Source organism: Petaurus breviceps, unplaced genomic scaffold, assembly GCF_028583685.1.
Source record: "Petaurus breviceps papuanus isolate PSGF00001 unplaced genomic scaffold, PetGlider_PUasm1.0 181, whole genome shotgun sequence".
Taxonomy (NCBI): domain Eukaryota; kingdom Metazoa; phylum Chordata; class Mammalia; order Diprotodontia; family Petauridae; genus Petaurus; species Petaurus breviceps.
The window spans coordinates 18,174,190-18,196,632 of record NW_027185784.1 but is presented as its reverse complement, the minus strand read 5'-3'; the positions used below and the strand labels follow the sequence as shown (position 1 = coordinate 18,196,632).

Below are 22,443 nucleotides of genomic sequence, written 5' to 3'. Positions count from 1 at the left end.
ACAGGTAAGAATCAGGTTCTGTCTGGTTGACACTTTAGTTGCTGGAAGTCAAACATTTCAGTGATGATTTTTTCCAAATTTTACTAGGCTGAACTTTGGTCATCAGACACACAACCCATCTCTGGGTCTATACTTGACACCAATATGGCTTAGTTAAGATCTACCCAAGTTATAATCTTGCTAACACAGCCTTCAAGAACTGACATCACATCTATGCCACTATGAGTAGACTAGAGAGAGGAAATAAATATTATTGCCATGCAGTGTTTTTCTAGGACTCACTGCTTGCACATATCACTATTCCAGGCAGGTTAGACCTGGCTAAGTATCTTACTGGGTTTTTGGATTTTAACAACAGCACATTTCCCTGATATCCAAGAAAGAACTACAACTATTTAATTTGGCAGCATCAAGCAATGAGTATAAATTGTTTCTGAGTTTCCCCAGACCCTTTGCCAATTTGACAAGATTATTGTTGCCAAGTTGTCCTGAAGGCGTCTTCAGAGTTTTGGAAATTAGACAAGTGACATGTTGATGCTGGGTTTGGGAAGTGTCTTGCTTTAAGCTTGGGTGATTCATCGAAGGCTTGTCTTTCATGTTTTTCTGTCCTTAAATACTCTTTGTAAATCTTTCACTCACCAGAATCTTAAGTTATTTTCAGCTTACATTCTCAGTTTTTAAAGTACAGGTTGCCAATAGGTATATTTTAAGTCTGAGAAGGGATAGGGCAATGGAAGAATATTTGGCAATGGCAACATTTTGGCAATTTGCCCATCATGTTACCAGATAACATTGACTAAAGCACAGAAGGAAGTTGGTATTTTTAAGTCAAAGTGGAAATGTAAATGGATTTACCTGACCTGGCTTTATATTTTTAAAGAAAGACTCACTGCTGAAGAGTAGAAGGAGAAATGAAGGCATCAGAAGAAGGTTTTCCAGTCAAGCAGAGATCAAAGAATGAAGAGGAAGAGTAGTCAGCTGAGAGTTTGTTGATTTTTTTTAAACAAAAAAGAGAAATGAGTTAGTGTTTTATTTGTTTTCTAATAAGAATTTGATACATAAAGGAGAAACAAGACAACCAAAGCAGATATAATTAGAATGGAATTCTATCTGCAAAATTACATGATGTTTTACACATTCTATTCACAAGCAACAAGAGAAAACCCAAATGGGGAATCAAGTGGGTACTAGTTCAGATCTGGAAAGATTTAATTTTTTTTTTGGTAGGGGGAACCAATAATGACAGATGTTGAACAAAATATTTTAGAGAACTTTTCTTACCAAATCAAAGGCTGGCATTAATACATTGTAGCTAGAACAGGGCAGTTTTGTTGTGCCCTTTTCTGTCTTGGAATCTCCGGCTTTTTACAAGGCTTAGCTAATGTATTACCTCAATATGTGCCAAACATACTGTGCGCTAAGACATTTCCCATATACACAAGTGAGACAGTTGGAGCAGCTAGGTGGCACAGTGAATAGAGCACTAGCCCTGGAATCAGGAGGACCTGAGTTCAAATACGGCCTCAGACACGTAACACTGACTAGCTGTGTGACCTTGGGCAAGTCACTTAACCCCAATTGCCTTGCCTTCCCCCCTCCAAAAAGAAAAAAAAAAACAAAAAACAAACCACAAACAAAAGTGACACAGTTTCTGCCTGCAAGGATCTTCCACGGGAAGCCTTTCCTGATCCCCCTTTGCCTAGTTCTCATTCATATCATATTCTCTCTCTCTCTCTCTCTCTCTCTCTCTCTCTCTCTCTCTCCCCTCAAAGATATAACAATCTGTTTATATATTTTAGCTTTCCAACAGAATGTAAGCTCCTGGAGGGCAGACACTGGCTTTTTTTTTTTTTTTGCCTTCCCAGTACTTTGCATATAGTAGCTGTTTTCATGAAGAAAATTGTCATATATTCTTACCAGACAATTTTTGGCGATAGGCTCTTTAATCCCATTGTTTCTTTTTTTTCTTCCTAATTGGGCTATTATTGGATGGACATCAATTAAGGTATTTTAATCCCCTAAAAATTTAGCTTCAATCTTCTCCTTATCAGAATTCCTAGAAACACATGTCTCTGAATGCATACCCACCTAGCAGGAAGCATTAAAAGAGGTCATGGAGCCAATCCCCTCTGTCCTAGGATCAAAAGTCACCTATCAGTATCTCCTGTTTACTAAGGATGATCCTGCTGTCTGACCTCTGAAGATGTGAGGGGAAAAAATGAACATTTGACAATTAAGAATAAAACTTAATTTAAAAAGAAGATGTTGGTGTGTGTACAGTAACAACTCCCCAGAAGCCGGGACATAGTCTCAAGGAAGGAAAGGATGCTCTGAGGAATAAAACAGTGGCCATGTTTATCTCTGCTTGTTCAGTGTAGTCACTCAATAACAGGTCTAACTAATCAACTGTGAGCAGGAAGGAAAGGAGATAATATTTTTTGGGCAGAAACTTTTTTGTTGCTTTGTAAACTGCTTTCTTCTGGCTTGGGAGTGGCATAGTGTTGGACTAGGAATAAGGAAGACCTGGGTTCAAATTCAGCCTCTAGCACTAGCTATGTAGAGGTATAATGGAAAGGATACTTGATTTACAGCTTTTGGTTTTAGTGTAAAGGATCTGGATTCAAATCTACCACTAATACATGTGGGAGCTAGAGCAAATCACAACTCCTCCATACTTTTGCTTTGTCATCTGCAAAATGAAGAGGGTTTGGACTAGATAATCTTTTAGTTCCCTTCCAATTATAAATTAGTGATCCTTTGAACATGGTCAAATCACTTGTGGAATGAGATAAAGAAGTATTGTGAACTTGATTTGTGGAGAGAATTCTCAAACCAATGAAGTCACAAATGTTAGTTACCATGGCGACTTGGAGTGCCTTTCTGTTGGGGATGCAAGTATCATTTTACATTCTGACAAGATATTTTCTATACAAGGGAGGAATTGGTTTCAACATCTTTCCTCTTATTATCAAGACAGAACATGATCAGCTTATCAATTTGATAATAGAAGAGTCATAGTTTATATGTGTAGTGTGCTGAGGCATGATTAGATCATCCTAGGCTAAGCTTGTGAGTAAAAAATTTAATATTTCTAGAGTCTGTGATTTTGCTGGGATGAATAATCATTTCAGCAATACAAATGGCACCCCTTCTAAGACTTACTAGTTAGCCTTCCTGAGTGGCTATGACTGAAAATGTCATCACTAGTAGATGGCCAACTTTTCTAGGTGGCAACGGGCCTCCTCAGACGTCAGCCAAGCTTCAGAAAGAGTGAATTTCAGGGTGTATATATTCAAAGCTTTTTGACCTCAGTAGGACTTGCCAGAGCCTGTGCTCTGCTGGCATAGTTCTCAGGAACCCAGGATTACCTTCTTGCTTTGATGAGGCAACAAAAGACTTTTCATGAAGAAAACTTTCTTCTCATCCCATCTGGGAAGGTGCTAACACATGATATCTTGGGCACAGAAGAGACCATATCATACCAGGACCTCTCTCAGATCATATTCTTACCTCAGATAAACCAGACAGGTGTTTCTAGTATGATCCTATCCAGCCATTACCAGGGGATCAGGGTTAGCCAACACAGATGTCTTGCCATCTGTCCTGACACTATTTCCTTTCACTGGATATAACTACTTAGAATTTCAGAGCCCTGACCTCCCCACCACTTCCTAAGGGGAGGTAATGCATTTATTTTTAGGTCTAGTTCTGAGGAAGACCTGCTCATATTAGAAGTTGAGTCAGTCCTTGCCTCAGCCCTCTATCTAGTCTGTCCCAGACCATGTTTAGTCTCACCTAGCCATCCACCAGAAAACCAGGGTCTATCCAGAGTGAACATCTTGTCATTTCCCCAGCTTCCCATGTGTATTCTATTCATTCCCACCCTGTTTTTCTTTTACCTCTTACTCAGGGACTAATAACCAAATCAGCATTACCATTGCTACTTGAGCTTTCCACTGCTCTGTACAGGTCTATGCATAGTTCCTGAGACTTAAGGGGACTGAAACTCACTTCTCTTGCCACCACTCCACTCACCCATATGTGCTACATTTGGAGTAGAATGTGAACTCTGTGATCAGGGAACATCTCACTTTTGTATTTCTATATTTAGAACCCTGATCAGTGCCTGACCCATATTAGGTGCCTAATAAATGATTATAGATTTTAGATAGCTATGCCTGGATTTTCTATATAATTACTCCTACTCATACGAGATTAGGAAGGAGACTAGAGCAGCTGACAAAGGTGTCTCAATAATATTTGAAGACATGATCTCTTGCTTTGATGCCTTTTTTTTCCACATCTCTGAACTACATCCCTCATTAGTGCTTTATGCTTGCTTAAGGTTCCCAAAAGGCCCCAAACCCAGAGATTAAAGAATTTTTTTGCTCTAGGCCAAAATGCACCCTCAAGACAATTGGGTGGAGATAGGAGGAGCTTTCCTTCTTCCCTCTTTCTAGGCTAAGTCACTCATTTTTTTGTCACTTACAGTTCCCTGTAGAAGAGAATTCAGTCTAGTGGGGAGAGCCAGTGGAGGGAGAAGGAGCAGGACAGGCAGGTGGCCAGCAAGGAGCCATGGGTATGGTTGTTGTGGGGGACAGAAGCTAAATGTTAGCCTCTTCCTTTAACTAATTATTCTTGCCAACAAGATGCTAAACTCTGCTATTATTTCATTTGGTCCTCATGACAATCTTGGGGTGGTAGGTATTATTATTATTATTTCCATTTTACAGAGAAGGAGACTGAGGCAAACTGAGGTTAAGTGACTTGCTCAGGCTCATACTGGCTGTGTGACCTTGAGCAAGGAATGCCATCTCTCTGGGCCTCAGTTTCCTTCCCAAGGGAACAGGAGACTAAGGTCCTTTCCAGCTCTAAATTCTAAGAATCCGATAACCAGTATCCCTAAACCAGCAGCTGAGGTCCTTTGATATCTGATAATTTATTAAAATAAAACAGGATCACTTTGTTCTTTCCCCTCTCAAATTAAATTGTCTGCTTTTCTTCTATACTTCTGCTTGAAAGGGAAAATATGTAAAGAAATGCACAGAAATTTGTAGCTGTACTTACAGAAGGTTTAGGAGCAGGAGACTTGTTGCCTTCTGGAGTTTTAGTTAGCCATTCATTGATGCGGCTGGAAACCCCCACTTTCAAGCCAGCAGTTTCCTGTGAAAGAGGGGTAAGCATACAACATGTAAGATACTTAAAATGGACATAACCTTGGTTTCTAAGTTTGGAGTATTCTGTGTGTGACTGCTTAGCTGGGGGTTGGTGGGAAAGCCTTGGAGAAGAGAGACGTTCTTTTTTTCAGGAGTCACATGTGGTTCCAGACTCTTTTTAGGACTTACTCTAGACCCATTTAGAGAGGTGGGAGGAAGGAAGGAGAGACAGAGACAGAGACAGAGAGACACACTGGCTGCTGCAAATATGTAGGGGAAGCTGAGTCCTTTACAAGCCCCTAATTTCCTGTTTGCCTTCCCAGAGACTTTGGGGAACTTCCTTTTTGGTAAGATCTGGGAATTCTCTCCACCAATCTTCAGTCATGACTAAGCAGCAACATGCAATGTGTCCCAGGCATGACTGGAAACATGTTTTATCTTCATTATGGCTAAATGAAAAATTGTCAAAGCAGTGTCAATTTTTTCAAAGTCCTCATCTAGTATAGTGGAGAGGGCATGGGCAGGATAATGATAGCAATAACATTTCTATGGCACTTGAAGGTTTGCAGCATGCTTTATACATATTATCTCATTTTATCTTCACAGTAACCTGGGAGAGATGCTATTATTATTCCCATTTTATAGATAAGGCAACAGACTGAGAGGTTTAGTAACTTGCCCCAGAGTCACCAGGCCAATAAGTGTCTGAGGCTACATTTGAACTCAGGTATTATTAACCTCAGGTCCAGTGCCCTATTCATGGTGCACCTAGTAGGTCACCAGAAGACAGGGTTCAGATCTCCTCTCAGCCACTAACTCATGGGGATCACTTAATAGGTGGTACAGTGGATAGAGGGTCAGGCCTGGAATCAAGAACACTCGTCTTCCTGAGTTCAAATCAGGCCTCAGACACTTACTAGCTGTGTAACCCTGGGCAAGTCACTTAACCCTGTTTGCCTCAGTTTCCCAATCTGTCAAATGAGCTGGAGAAGGAAATGGCAACTCACTCCAGTATCTTTGCCAAGAAAATCCCAAGTGGGATCATGAAGAGTCAGAAACAGCAACCTCTTTTGGCTTCAGTGTCTTCATCTATAAAATGTCGTTGAACTAGATAACCTCAAAGGTTTATTCAGCTCTCTGATCCCATGATCTTTAAGACAATCACACAATGTTTACCTTTTCATACAATTATATCACCTATAAGGTCTTGAATGCTACAAACTGTTCTATTGTACTTATATTATCTTGATTTTTTTTCCATGCAGAGATTGACTACCAAACCTAGAAGTGTAATTTAAAGTGTTATATTCAAAACACATCACATAGCCTATCCTGGTAAATACATCTTCTGAGTTTGGTCACTGTGAATAAAAAACTTTTTAAAGGAATTCATTCATGAGAATTCTCTGTCTCTCCTGCTAGTTCTATGATTGGTGCTAAGATTAATCCTGAAAAATAAAAAAAGGCACACAATTGATAAAACTCACCTTGTTTGGTGTCCCTATCCCAGTGGGGGAGGCAAACACATTTCCTTTCTCCCACATGCTCTTGATGTTACGAACTCCTTCAGCAGGAACTGGGAGATCAGAGGCTGCTGGTTTAGTTGGTTTTGAAGCCTTTGTGCCCTGATGAGGGAGAATTATTTGAGTTTAGTGTGGATAAATTGACTTCCTGAAATTTATAGCAAGGTTATCTTTTCCCCAAAAGTAATTGTTTTAAAATTCCTTCATCTGGAGAGATCATCTGATCTAGCCCATATACCACTGGGGACTCCATTTCCTATACGGATGGCACTGGTTTAGTCTGGGCAATACATTCCCTTAGAATGTAGTTTTACCATAAAAAGACTCCTTTCACTAGTGGTGGAAAAAGTATATGAGATGAATTTTAAAATTATATTCTTGACTGCATGGAATCACATTCCTAGATTTATTCTGTCAACAGTTTCTAGCCGGCAGGAATATATTTCATGAGTAGAATTTTCACTTTATTTTTTGAAGTAAAATGTCTACCAAAAGAGAGGCGGGAGGGGAGAATTATATAAGTAAATTCAATAATTAGAACTCCACTGCTAAGTTAGGTACTTCTTTGGCAGGATGAGACCTATGATTTTATTTCATTTCAGCAAACTTTTGGTGAGCAAATCCCTTCTACTGCACATTGCAATTTATTGTCTTAAAGAGTTGCCTGGGAAGGATTAATTTACTTGATCAAGATCATGTAACCAATATGTGTCAGGGATAGGACTTGAATTTAGGTCTCCCTGACTCAAATCCCTACTGTCTTGCCATTTTAAGGTACTTTGGGGATATAAAAGCCTCAGAAGTGATCTTTGACCATAAGAAGCTTACAGTCATAGGAATTTTGAATTTGGGGCAATTAAAATTGGTATGGACACTAGGCTTAGACTACTTTGTTATACTTGAACATTTTTTGTCACCAAATACATATGAACAAAGGTTCAATTAGGCAAATTAAGTATGAATACAATTGTAGGGAGTTTGGCTAAACTACTTAAGAAAATAACAGTATGGTGTATTCAGGAAAGAGGACTAGATTTGGGGGTCAGGAGACCTAGATTTAAATTTGGCCAAGGAGGAAAATGGGCCAGTTAACTTTTCTATGAGCCACAGTTTCTTCAGTTTTGAAACTGGGATAATTAAATTGAAATAAATAAGTTACCACAAAGGGTAAAGAAAATAGTTTATAATCCTAGGAATATTACTGAATTGTGAATTATTATTCTTATAACTGCTAATAATATGAAGATGATGGTTATGATTATAATGACTTGAAGATATTAACTAAGTACATAAATCACTGATTAGAAAAAGAATCTTAGCCATTCATTAAAAAATAAAATATCCAGAGTAAGAGAGGTGTTAGATTCATATAAATGCATGTATTTCTGGTCAGACTTCAGATGGAATATTATGTTCAGTTGTGGGTTACATATTTTAGAAGGGAAATGACAAGCTAGAGTATGAGTAGAAAAGGGTGGGATCATGATGGTGAGGGACCAGTAAGCATGGCAGAGGAGGAAGAGTTGAAGGAAATGGGAATGTTTAGCCAGAAGACCAATGAATGTATGATTGCTGTCTTCAAATGTCCGAAATGTTTTCGTGTAAAACAGCATTAAATTTTGCTTTGCAACAGAAGGCAGAACTAGAACCAATGAACAAAAGATATAGTGGTTAATACTTATAGAAAACTATAGCCATAAGTAAAAAAAAAACTTTCAAAAGGTTATCCAAAATTGGAATGGTCTCTCTCAGTATAGAATGTTTCACAACTCTGTAAGTGTTCAAGTAAAATCTAGAAACTATTTGTTGGAGGTATAATAGAGAGAACTCATAATTTGGGTAGAGTTTGAACCAAATGTCTTCTGAGGTCTGCTCCTCCATACATAAATCCACAATTACAATTTTTTGGGGGGCTAGCTACTACTTAAAGTCAACTCAAATGGAAAGAAACAAAGCTATATTTTCTTAAAATTATTCTGTAGTTTGTACTTTTCACCACTTCATATGGGCTTTCTCTGCCATAGTCAAAAGTAGAATAGAAACCTTTTTAATGACTAAATCACTAACTTGATATTGGAAGTTATTACTGCTTCAAGTTATGTGTTCTATCGAACTTCCCAGCAAGTGTTTGTCATTTACCCCATTTTTTTTTTTTTTTGCATCAGTATGATGATCACTCAATTTGCTGGATGAACAAAAAAAAGTTAAGGCAATAGTTACCTCAATTGCACTGGTGTATTGTTCCAGTCTGCTGTCAATCTTGGAGACAACTGCTGTAGGGTGACTTAACTTGGCACCACTACTTAAAAGAAAAGAGACAATCTTATAGTGTCCGTATGAGAGTCACTGCTCTCAGATAAACAATGAAATATATACATATATGTATACCTCTTCTGGACGGATTTATTCAAAAATTCTGCCCGTTCTTCTATCTAGAAGTAGAAAAAGTAAAAGCAATTAAGATTCATTGTTTCCTTCATAATTAAAAAGTATTTCTTGTTCCTGCTACCATTCTACTCTTGATGAGAAAAAATACTTTACTGTTGGTGGGATTTAGGACTGATAAAGACTTTTTTTTGAGAACAATACAAAAATATATAAAACTGATCATATCCTTTGACAGTGATTAATTGCTAAAATTTCATCTGAAAGATATTATGCAAAGGAAAAAAAGGACCCATCTGTAAAAAGAATCTTGAGAGATGTTTTATTTTTAGTAGAAAAAAAATTGGGAAAAGTTTCTATGTCCAATGAGTGAAAAGTACTTGATCTAGGAAATGGATCAAGCTGGAGCCAGCTTGAACTGTGTGCATTTACATTTTACAAATCCACAAATGTGACAAATCATGGCTTGATTTGGTGTTTTGTTGATTGTTTAGACTTAAGAAAGTAATGGAGAAAATATGAATAACGCATATTAAATTTTAACTGTGTTATACATGCTTCCCCCCTTCTTGGCCCCTGCACCCTCACTCCCACCCCCCCTGAAAGCTAGTTATAACATTTACCATCACATCCTGGGCTTGAACAAATTATGTTATATTAATATAATGTTTTTTTTTTTGTCTACTCCTGTGAATTCATTAGTACAAGGAATTTCCAGAGAAGAAACTCCCTCCACCAATGCAGATAGATCACTACTCTGCAATTACCGTGTTTCCCTGATAATAAGACACTGTCTTATTATTTTTTTGGAAAGAAAAACACCAGAGGGCTTATTTTCAGGGGAGGGCTTATGTTGTCCTGCCTCAGCTCTCCTCCGCGGCACTGCTCTCAATGGCGCCAGCAAGCAAATCACTGGGGAAGAACAGGATGATGCGCTCACTGCTGCAGCTCTGATTGGATGCAGCTCGGAGCACGGCGTGCGTTTCACGGGGGGGGAGGGGACGGTGCATACAGAGGGTACCGTAATGTAGCGTGTAGCGCAGGGGATCACCTTCACTACAGTAGCAATCTCAATAGGGCTTATTTTCGGGGGAGGGCTTATTTTAGAGGAATCTTACACAGTAAGGGGAGGGCTTATTTTCGGGATAGGTCTTATTATCGGGGAAACACGGTAATAGTCTTGAAGAGTTACCAGGGGCACTGAGAGAATAAGTGAATTGCCCAGTATCATAGAGCCAGTACATTTCAGTGACAGGACTTGAATTTAGATCTTCCTGATTCCAAATCACTATACTATATGGCCTCTATATACTACCTTATAGTGTTCTCTAAATGTATTTCACCAATTCATCTTATTTCTTCAATTAGATCACAAGTTCCTTGTAGGCAGGGACCAGACTTTAATAATTCTTTTGGGTTCCTCACAGTGCTGGGTACATGCATATTATAATCCTCATTAATACACCACCTTATATTTCTATAGCACTACAGTTTACAAAACATGTTCCTGGATTTTAAGCACAATGGGGACATTGAGGGTAACTGCGTCTTTTATCCCTCCCTCTCTTAGGTGTTTATGTTTTTATGTATTCTATAGCTATTTCTTGGATTCCATTAATATTGTGTCTCTGCAGAGGACTTCAGCGTATACACACACACACATCTCAGTAACATGATAGTTATCCTTAAATATCTGAAGGCCCATCACATAGAAGAGGAAATAGATTGGTTCCATATGACTCCAAAGGTTAAACTAGGAGTAATATGTGGAAAGAGGAAAAGTTTTACAAATTTAGCTTGATATAATGAAAATTTCCCAATCAGAGTGAGGATGTAATAGAAACAAGACAGAGGTTCTAACATCTGTGGACTTATGCATCAAGAAATGTTTATTGAATTAAATATTTCTTTAGTACCAGCTGTGTATAAAGTTCTGTGCTGGGTGCTCAATAAATATTAATCATAGGCTCATAGATTTAGAACAAGCAAGGTACTTAAATGTCATCTGGTCCAACACTCTCATTATATAGGAAGAAAACAACAGTCAGGATTTGAATCCTGGTCCTCCAATTCCAGATCCTGTTTCCCTTTGGTGACTCTCCATAAGAATGGGTAACTGCTTCCATGAGTGGAGTGACTATGGACTCCTCTTCCTATTTTCCCCAAATTCCATCAGCTCCCAGGCACTGAATTTTCCTTCTCTCACTAAATGACACTATTTCTTTCTGCCAGTGAGACTGGCAAAGAGTAGAATAGATCAACTATTTTCTTTTCCAGATTTCCACCTTAGATGCTGTTCTTATTTTCCTAATCCTGGTGGCTATGTGGCTTCTAGTACTAAGGAGAAGCTCTCTCTTTAGGGTTGAAAAATCAGGTGCTGTATGGAGTGAAGGCAGTGGTAGGACCAGTTTGAACCTGGAGGAAAATGCTTTCTCCAGATGCCATTATAAGACCTCTCCATGTTCACAGTCTTAAAATTCTACCTGTAGTATTTCTAATTGCAAAGCAGTGAAGAGGCAGCAAGGGTCAGAGACAGATGAATTATATTTATATCTTCATGTCTGCCTTATCCACTTATCCCACTTATCTCATCTTGCGGAATAGTAAAATCTATAGATAATCTCCAAGACTCATTTCAGCTTATACCTAAACTGCAAATACATAACATTTTTTTTGTGTTTTTTTTTGGAGGGGCTAAGTGGGGGTTAAGTGACTAGCCCAAGGTCACACGGCTAGTAAGTGTTAAGTGTCTGAGGCTGGATTTGAACTCAGGTCCTCCTGACTCCAGGGCAGGTGCTCTATTCACTGTGCCACCTAGCCACCCCAATACATAACATTTTAATGTCACCATTTTCTTTTTCACTGTCCTTCATTTGGTAAAGCCATTTACAAACTATGAAATAGCTACAGGGTGATTACTGAAGGGTAGGGAAAGGAACAAAGAGCATGGACTGAAATTTTAAAAAGATGACATTTCTTATAGTGGACAGTTACCTTGAGAGATGAGCCTTTAGGAGTGAAACACTTAAATGGTTTCTTGTCATCTGATAGTCCATCTTCTGGTATTTTCTGGCGTTTCTCGGCAGCTTCTGCCCTTCGTCTTTCAATCTCTTCCTTCAGCCTCCTCTTTTCCTCCTAGAAAGAAGAAACATATGATACATGCAATAACTTCAAGCTAAAAGGAGAAGTTGAAAACCTGGGTTCTGGACCCAGCTCTGGCCTTTATATGACCTGGGACAATTCCTGTAATCGCAATTAATCCTCAGTTCTCATCTTTAAAATGGAAATAATACCTGGCCTCGCCTACTTTACAAGGGTGTTGTAAGGATAAAATGAGATAATGTGTGTAAATATGCTTTGTAAATTGCTATTCAAATGTAAAATCTTCTTCTTATAATATTTTTCAATAGGAGACAACATGGTGTATTAGATAGAGGGTCGACTTGAGAGTCAAGGAAGGCCAGGGTTCATAAGTAAAGTCATAACCTTTTTACAAGGTGTAGGCTGTTCTTGGGCATACATATATTCCTGCATTTTCCACAGGAACCAGTATAGTACTGTACACATAAGAGGTGCTCACAAAATACAGATGGGTTGTTTGTTGCTGGATAAACTTTCATTCTATGATTTGCTACTTTTTCTTCCTAAAGAGCTACTATAGTCTTTCTATTAGCTTATTTGCCTTCATTATATCACTGTGATGTGGGAAGGGGTACATGTGATTAGTCTCATCTTGCACAGAGAACTATGTTATAAAGACATTATATGTTTTGGTCCATGTCTTATGGTGGGTGAACGATAAACCTGTGTCCCACAGTGCCCCATTTCCTACAAGTAGCAATCTTGGCTTAGGAAAATGGAAAATAAAATCCCGTGGCTAAGAATATTGATTTAGTGGCTATTTTTTAGGATCCCACAAGATTTCAAAGTTGAATTGTTCCTTATGCCAGTTGGCTTTTGGGAGAGTGTTGAATGATTTTGGTTAGATAATTTTAAGAGGCCTGGTAAACAGATAAAAGGGAGACACTGGTTTGGGCCCCTTCCGACCCTAGATGACTTTGCCCTTACTGCATAATTTATACTCTCAGGTATTAGCTGATGAGACCAGATTTACATTAGATGGGCTAGGGAACATTTTTTAGTTTTGAGACCATTGAATTGGTTAGGGAAAAGTCAAACATAGGACCACACAAGCAAAAAAAAAAAAAAGCCCAACAAATTTAAGATCCATGGATTTTTTGAGTATTAGAAATATTAAAAGTCTTAATTACTTGGCTTTAAAATTAAGGATAGGGAAGGGGTGGCCAGGTGGCTCAGCAAGTAAGAGCACCGGCTCCAGTGTCGGGATGACCTGGGGATCAAATCCGGGCTCAGATACTTAGCACCACCCAGAAATAACTGGCTGTGTAACCTTGAGCAAGTTACTTAACCCCAATTGCTTTAAAAAAAATAAATAAAATAAAATTAAGGATAGGGGGGTGGCTAGGTGGCACAGTGAATAAAGCACCAGCCCTCGAGTCAGGAGGACCTAAGTTCAAATCCAGCCACTTAACACAAAAACTAGCCATGTGACCTTGGGCAAGTCATTTAACACCAACTGCCCTCCTAAAAGCAAAAAAATAACAGTTAAAGCTTTCTTCAATAAAAAGGACAAATGCTTAAAAATATATTTGGATTCAAATTATGGCTAGTTGTGGTTGGAAAAGGAGAGGAGTAAAGCAGGAGCAGGAGAAGGGAGGGAGAAGGAAAAAGAGAACAAAAAAGAAGGGAAGAGAAGGAAGAAGCTCTACAGATTTTTTTTGGGGGAGGAGCTAAGTTAAGGAAAAGGGAGCTTATCATACTCTTCAATTCATATGGCCTATAGATTTTAGTCACCTGTTATTTAATAATTTACCTGTGACATTGTTTTTTTAGAAATCAAGTTAACTGGTTGATCAATTTCCATCTATTCAGTTGCTGTTTACCCTTAAACATTTTTAAAGGTCTTTGTAGAATAAAATAACCAGAGAGATGTGGGCTTGTAAGTGTCTGGGGGGGGGGGGGTTACTCCCCGGACTGTCACGTGGTAGGGGGCAAGGCTTTTTCCGCTCTGCTGTAAGCCGGCCCATCCCTCCTGCTCCAGCGTTAGTTACCTCCTCTCTGACTTTCCTCTCGGCCTCCTCTTGCTTCTTCCTCTGCTCCTCCTCCTCCAAAACCTTCCTGCGCTCCTCCCTCTTCTTCTTCAGTTCTTCGAGCTCTAAGGCAGCCTCCTGCTGCTTTTGTCGTAGCTTCTCAAACTCTTCGCTCTCTGTCTCGCCTCTGCGGCGGCGCAGCTCCTCCAGCCTCTTGCCAGCCTCCACTTGGCACGTGGGCTCAGCCTCCTTGGTGTCCGCGCTCCCCTTCCCACCAATTCGACTGTAGGGCAAACCAGAAGGAAACCTTATGGACAGCAGCCTCAGCTAGCTCTGCGCATAGGAAGCCTAGGGGGCTTCGGGCTCAGTGTGACTTGAGGGACACAGCCAAGCATGTCCCTCAAAATTAAAGTTAACATATTAATAAATTATTAAAATTAAATTAAAATAAATTGAAATGTATATAAAACACATATAAATATATGCAATTTAAAAAATAAATTATATTTTAAAATATCGCTACCACCCGGCTATGCATTAGCCTACCCTTCTAATTGAACAGAAATCCCCTAGCAGAGTCACTAAAAAGGTAAATAAGAAAGACATAGGCATCGCACTACAGAAGGTCACCTGTTAAAAAAAAATATTGATGGGGCGGCCAGGTAGCACAGCGAGTAAGAGCACCGGCTCCAGTGTCAGGATAACCTGGGGATCGAATCCTGGGCTCAGACACTTAGTACCCACTCAGAAATAACTGGCCGTGTAACTTTGAGCAAGTTACTTAACCCCAATTGCTCAATAAATAAATAAATATATTGTTGACACCTGAGAGTAGCCAGGTAAGGTTACCCTCTTCAATGAGCACAGTTCAGGATATTCTGAATAAATGAAACTACATGGGGCAGGCCTAAGATGAAGGGAGCCCTTAGATGTGTGTGCAGGGGAGGTTGGAATGCTAAAATAAATTCACCTGCTTTAGAATTGGGTTCTTGGCCTGTACAGAATGTAGTGCTGCCTATTTCCTGGATCATTGATCTACTGCTCATTAATCACATACAGGCCCCAGTTCTCTAACTAACTCCAGACTTGGAATCAGGAACACCTGGATTGAAATTCTACCTCAGTCACTTACTAACTTTGTGACTCTGGGCAGGTCCCTTAATCTTTCCAATCCTCCACCATAACTATCTGTAAAAAGGAGATTATAATACTCCATCACAGCATCAAATGAGATAATATTTGTAAAGCACTTAACATAGTATCTGGTATAGAGTAGGTGCCTAATAAATGCTTGTTTTCTTCTTTTGCAAAACTTAAAGTGCTATATAAATATGAACTATTATTATCATCATTACCACGATTATTGAAATTCTGTCAACCTGAGCGCTCATTTCATAGAATTTTAGAGCTGGAAGAGATTTTATAAATCCTCTAAGTCCAACCCCCTCCTTTTTCAAAGGACCAGTATCCATACCCTTCCCACAGTTCCTTCATTCCTCTCCATTAGTGGTCAACACCATCACAAGTGTTTAACTGCTCTGGCTATAAAATCATAGCCTGTTAGAATGGGAGGTAACTTTTGTCCTGATATGGAGTTTTAAATGCTCATCCTCTTGTTCTGAAGCACACTGCCCTTATTCAAAGGCAATTTATTAGGAGATAAGAATCTGACTAAAATAAAGAAGAGGGACAAGACATCCACCCTTGCTTGCTGTGAGTCTTACTGAAAGCACTGGCCCCCAAAAGAAGAATCTATGAGAAAGGAGATCTCAATTTGACAGGTTTAGTCTGGCCACATTATCTGAGAGAAGGTATCCATCTGGTAAGGTAAGGATTGTCATATAAGTCTATATGAAGAATGTGGCCTGTCCCTGTTGGGCAGAATGCATCTTAAGGACTGATAAAGCCCTTGATGACATTGCTGTAGTACAAGCAACTATAAAAAGATGATGGTTTAGGGTATCCTGCCAGGGTCTCCCAAATTTGTAATCTGGTTACAAGAGAATTATTTGGAAGGTTTTACATGTTCTCCTAAAAAGCAGCAGAGTCAGCATGGTGTGGCCGAGGACTTCGGTTTGTGAAAACCTACCTTTGCTGATCATTGACTTTTCTGAGCCTCATGCAACTTACTCCTTACTTAAAAGTCCCTGCGTCTCCATTGAGACTGGCTGCAATGAGGAGAGCTCCCCCCACCCTGATGAAACCAGAATCCTAGCTGGAGAACTGGAAGAGAGTCTGGACGTCTCCTGTTCCAATGGCCTCATTCTGTAAAGGAGCAGACTGAGGCCCAGAAAAAGCTAAGGTCGCCCAGGGAAGTGACAGAGCTGGGATTCCAGTGTGTATCCTGTCACTTTAGACCTAGCACACATGAATAATAAAAAGAAAAATAAAAAGATGTAACGTTAAGTGATTTAGAGAAAACTGCTCTAATAACATTGTTATTGAAGCACTATCAATGAACCAGAATAGTTGTATAATAATAGTTTTGGGCAAGTAGGTGGCACAGTAGATAGAGCACCAGGACTGGAGTTAGGAAGATTCCTCCTCCTGAGTTCAAATCTGGCCTCAGACTATTACTAGCTGTATGACCTTGAGCAAGTCACTTAACCCTGTTTGCCTCAGTTTCCTTGTCTGTAAAATGAGCTAGAGAAGGAAATGGAAAACTATTCCAGTGTCTTTGCCAAGAAAATCTCAAATGGGGTCACAAAGAGTTGGAAATGACACAATAATAACGATAACAACATACATATATATATGAGACTTATGCCATAATGCTTCTCATATATGAGCCAATACATACACATACATGCACATATACTTACATATATATAAAATGTAACATTATATATATTCTATAATATAGAACTCTTCAAAAGATAACATAATATTTGAAAGTAATCTATGTTGCAATATATGTATACATACATACATATAGAAGTATACTAGAAGCCACAAGGGATAGTGATTAGAGAGCTAGCCTTGGAGTCAGGAACTTCTGGGTTCAAGTGCTAGTACAGACATACCCAGATTGTGTGATGCTAGGCAGCTCTCTCTCATACAGTAAGTTGAAGAGTAGGTGTAATTTACATTGTTAGAGGGAATTTCCTCACTCAGGGTTGCCTGTAGCCATGAAGTCGCAGGACTGATGTCCTTCCATCATTCCTCGGTAACGAAGTAGTTTTGAACATTTTGAATTCCCCAGGGTACCTGACATCTTACAGATACATTTTTCTATTCCTATCCCTTTTTACTTTCTACCATTTTGAATGCAAGACAACTTCCTAGTTAGAAACATGGCTGTTTTAGTGTTTAATCTGTTTACAAGGGGTCCTATGTCCATAACAAGGAAGATTCATCTCTCACTCGAAGGTTTCCGTCACTATTCCTAGGACCTCGGTAGCTTGATCATGATGTAGAAATTGTATCATCAAGGAATGTCCCTTTCTTGGCTAAAGGGCTCCTGTGTTACCACTAGATGGTGCTCAGCCTTCTTTTCAGAAGTTAAATCTTTCCAGCCAGATCAGAAAACTGAGAAGGTGGGTGACTCCCTCTTCTTTCTCCTGCCCCTGCTCCTATGTAGATAGAATTGTGGATCTGGACATGGAAAGGGACCTCAGGAGCCAGAATCCAACCCCCTCATTTTATAGATGGTGAAACTGAACTCAGAAGGATTTGAACTCAAGTATTCTAACTCCAAAATCAGTGCTCTATTTCTGCAACAAACTCTCCTTTCCCTTTCTGGGAAGCCTTTCCTCCTTTCTGGCCAGAACTTTATTTTAACTCACAAATAAGATAATAAGGGTTTTCTTTTCTTCTGGTCTCTGTATTTTTCTTGTCCATTGAAGAAAAGGAGCCAGAAAGGTGAATTCCCCTTATTCAGCCACTGACATCCTGCTGCCTCCTTTCTTAAGATGTGGGCTGTTTAATGATTTCCTGTTTCTCCAGAAGGGGCAATCTTACCTCATTCTTCCTCTGAAGCCATTGGGCAGTTGGCTGATTATTGGCTAAATTAGCTTCCTACCAACAGAAACTTTTCCACCCATTTCTCATAAACAAACTGTTCATGCACACAAAACATCTTTTGGACAATTAAGCAATATAGTCTTCTTGCCCTCTGAAAGATCGCATCTTGGCTTCTAGTATCCAATCTGCTTCCAAGCAGATCTCCAACAATACTTCTTTCTGCCTCTTCCCTACTTCCAAGAAACAACCACCACTGAATATATTTAGTCCGTGTGTTCTCTAGGGCCTCCTTTGCATGGACCAGATTCCTGTTTAAATTTTTCTCACAAAAGTGGGATTTTAGGGAGACTGGATTCATCTGCATCTCAGACTCAGGGAGAAGAATTGTAAAATTCCCCTTTGTTCCATCTCTATCACTTCCATGGCATCAAAGGGCAATGGTATAAGAAACAAAGAGTAACTGAGAAAGTATCTGATCAGTGACTCTTCCACTTAACAACGTCTTAAGTTCAGAAGTCAATGTAGGGAGGCAACATCAGGCAGCAGGATGAACACAGAATTTGGAGTCCAAATTTGGAGTTCAAATCCTGTCTCTTCCACTTAGTGCCTGTGTGACTATGGGCAAATCAGTTCATTTCTGAGTGTCAGTTTTTTCACCTGTAAAATATGGGAGTTGACCTAAATGGCTTCTAAGGTCTCCATATCTATGATACTATGTTCTTAATATGAAAATTGTACTGTCCTTTATAGATACATATTTACATATACATACACACAAATTACACATAATGTATGTGCACACACACATACACTCTTTTTTCCATCAATCATCCCTAGGACATGGCCTTGGACATGACAACATGAGTTATCTGCCCAAGAGTGAGGAACTGAACTGGTTCATGGACATTTTTCAGTCTGGGTACCTCCTAAGACATGTTTGCAATGTGGTTAGAAGTGAAAGTGTTCTGCATAAGGACTGAATTCATGGCCATGGCTTCATTAATATTATATTTTAATCAACTAACCTAAGCAATTAATGACCAAGAATTATTAAGCACTCATTATGTGTCAGACACTGTGCTAAGCACTGGGAATACAAAACCAAAGATGAAACAGTCCTTGCTCTCAAAGACCTTGCATCCTAATGGGTGAAATGAAATGATCACACATACATACATAAACACATGTACGAATAAATACAGAATATATACACATATACTTCATACTTGTACACACATATACATATGTACAGTGAATACAAGGTCATTTGTATATAGGATATATATAGGTAGGGCTAGATACATAGCTCTGGGAATCATTAACATAGAGATGATAATTGAACCCAAAAGAATTGACATGTTCACCAGAGAGTGAATACAGAGAAAATAGAGAAGTGGGACAGAGTCCTCCAAAGTGAGTGGGTGTGACATGGATAATGAATCAACAAAGGAGACTGAGAAGAAACAAGCAGGGAGTTTTCCCAAGGAGAACGGGGAGAAAGCAGCATCATGAAAACCTAGAGAGAAAAGAGTATCTGGGAGGATAGGGTGACAAATAGGGTTAAGTGCTTCAGAGAGATCAAGAAAGATGAAGATTGAGAAGTGGTTTATAAGATTCAGCAATTAAGAGCCCATTGCTAAAATTGGAGAGAGAAGTTTCAGTTGAGAAATGAGGTCAGAAGCTAGATTGCAGGGAATTAAGAGAGTAAAAGGAAAAGTGAAGAAATTGAGTATAGATGGCTTTTCCCAGGGAGTCTGCCTAAGAAAGAGGAAAAAAGTAGGATGCTAGGTAGCAAGGATGTTGGGATCTAGTGAGGGTTGGATTTTTTTTTTGTTGTTGTTGTCGTATTTTTGGATGGGGGAGATGGACATATTTGCAGGCAGCAGAGAAGGAACTAATCAAGGAGAAGAGATTAAAGATTAGAGAGGAAGGATAATAGTGGAGAAAATCTGCTGGAGAAGATGGGAGAGGAGGGAATCAGGGGTATCTTGGTAAGAAGGGCCATCTTCAAATCAAATAAGATAGGATTTATAAAGTGCTTAGCACAGTGCATGACACAGAGTAAGGACTCTGCTTATTCCTTTCCCCTTTTCCTTTTATTTCCACTTTTCATTAGAGCTGGATAAAGAGCAGAGAGCTGGGGGTGATGTCAAGGGATTGTGAGATGAATTGTTCGAGGAGGAGAGGAGAAAAGGGGATTCTTGGAGAATGGCTTTGATGTTTTTGGTGAAGTAAGTAAAAGACAAGGACCTCAGTTGAAGAAGTGGGGGGTGGGGAGGAGATGTGGGAAACTTGAGGGGAGAAGAGGTTTGGACAGCCATGATGGGGCGTGGGGTGGAGAATCAATTTGGGATGGGTAAAAAAATTGCTTTGCTACAGTGAAGTCCTAGGTGAAATTATTTAACATGAATTTGTAGTGGACCCAGTCAGTACAGTCACAATCACTTCCTCCAGCATGTCTCAATAGTATATGAGTAGAAGCAGATGAGGTAGATGGAATACCAAGAACGGATTTACCAAGATACATATGAAGAAAGTGAGCATTACTTCCTTTTGAGATGTGTCTATGTTGGCAGAGGTTAGTGGTGTGATATTTTCCTTATGCATAGGTCTGACCTTGTCACTCCCCTACTCAAGAAAATCCAGTGGCTCCCTATTGCCTCTGGGATAAGATATTAACTCTGCCTTTAAAAGCCATTCACAACCTGGCCTCAACTTCCTTCCTAGTCTCATTATATAGTATGTATTTTCTTGCCTTCTGTGGTCCAGCCAAATTCATCTCCTTGATGTTCTTCACACTTGGTATTCCATTTCCTGTCTCTGTGACTTTGTACTAGACATTGCCCAAGCCTGGGATGGACTCGCTCCTCACTTCTGTCTCATAGAATCCCTTACCTCCTTGAACCTCCTTCTATATGAAGCCTTTCCTAATCCTTTCTGCTATAAGTGCTCACCCACTCAAATCTAGGCTATATTAATATTATATTTATTGTGCATATATTTATATATGTATGTTGTCTTATTTAACAAAACATAATTATGTTCACCAAGAGCAAAAATTATTTCATTTTTGTGTACCTGGCACAAAAAAGTTAAGGACTTCTGCTATAAATTAGTGAGACTAGTTTCTACTTATCACTAAAGAAATTAATTTCATTACTTCTAGATTATAGTTAAATGGCCTCTGTCTCTTACCTGAAAGTATTCTCTGTGTGTTTAAGTTTATGAGTTGTAAGCTCTCCATTCTGAGATTTGACTTCTGGAAATCCTTTCTTGCGATCCCAATTGCTTTTAATTTCCTCTTTGGGCCCCTTGTCCTTGCTGATCTTTTCTTCTTTGATCTATAAAACAGTACATTATTAGGAAACAAAAATCTGATTAAGCTTTGGTCAGGATGACTAAACAAGATCCTCTCACTTCAGGCAGACAGAAAGCATGAGCTGAAATAAATAAATGAGGAGTCTATTGGCTGGCTTGGCCAGCTCCAGAGAGAAAACTGGAGGGTAGGTTTAAGAAGAAGATGGAGAAGTGAAGACTTAAGAAAAGATATTGCTTTTACTATTTCCTATGATTTATCTACCTCAGAATTAAGTGATATCTCTAGCAGATTTGATGAAGGTATAAAATTTCAGATAAAATGTGGCTACATAAATTCAAGACAATGCTAATGATAATATTGCCTTGAATATAAATGTCATCTTTTTTTATAAGGAGTTCAATATATTTCCCCTGTGTTGGTTCTCTCATCCTCATAAACTCCATGTGAGACAGATAGTTGTTATATATTATTTCCACTATGAAAACTGAGGTATATGGCAGCTGGTATTCTAAATACTACACAACTCTCAAGTGGGGCAGTGGGGGCTTAGAATCTAACTCTTCAGACTCACTTTTCCATATAGCTGCCTATACCGCCTCTTTTCAACTGTTCTTTTTGACAAAATAGCCTTTAAGCTTACTTCTCTCATACACGTGCCTGCTCTCAGGGGGCGTACTCTCTTTCCTAGTGCTTCTCTTACCTCCCTTTGTTGGCTTCTCTTTCTGCCGGGTTCCATCTCTCTGTATTTCAGCTCAACGATCACAGTCACGTTGCTCCTTTTTCAATCTAAGGTCAAAATCTAGGCTGCCATCTATTTATACTGTTTAAGGGCAAGGATATCCTGGTTTCTACTAGCAGCCATCTCCCTAACTAACCAAATTAGCAATGACTATGGGCAAAACTCACTTAATTTCTCTGAGCCTATTGACTAGATTATTCCCTTTTTTTTGGAGGGGGAAGGCAGGGCAATTGGGGTTCAGTGACTT

At 39.2% G+C, this 22,443-nt stretch overlaps 1 protein-coding gene across 9 annotated transcripts in view; it reads right to left on the bottom strand.

The window, feature by feature from the left end:
• CALD1 (caldesmon 1) overlaps window positions 1-22,443 on the bottom strand; it is a 245,963-nt gene that overhangs the window by 5,763 nt on the left and 217,757 nt on the right. For 8 of the 9 annotated variants that reach the window (XM_069087265.1, XM_069087268.1, XM_069087264.1 and 5 more), the window contains 7 exons: window positions 21,334-21,479; window positions 14,197-14,458; window positions 12,059-12,199; window positions 9,068-9,111; window positions 8,900-8,981; window positions 6,644-6,781; window positions 5,068-5,163 (listed from right to left, as the gene is read on the bottom strand). In XM_069087265.1, the coding sequence (XP_068943366.1) occupies window positions 5,068-5,163; window positions 6,644-6,781; window positions 8,900-8,981; window positions 9,068-9,111; window positions 12,059-12,199; window positions 14,197-14,458; window positions 21,334-21,479 (909 nt within the window). The remainder of the gene's footprint in view (window positions 1-5,067; window positions 5,164-6,643; window positions 6,782-8,899; window positions 8,982-9,067; window positions 9,112-12,058; window positions 12,200-14,196; window positions 14,459-21,333; window positions 21,480-22,443) is intronic. The other variant, XM_069087270.1, reaches the window with a different exon arrangement.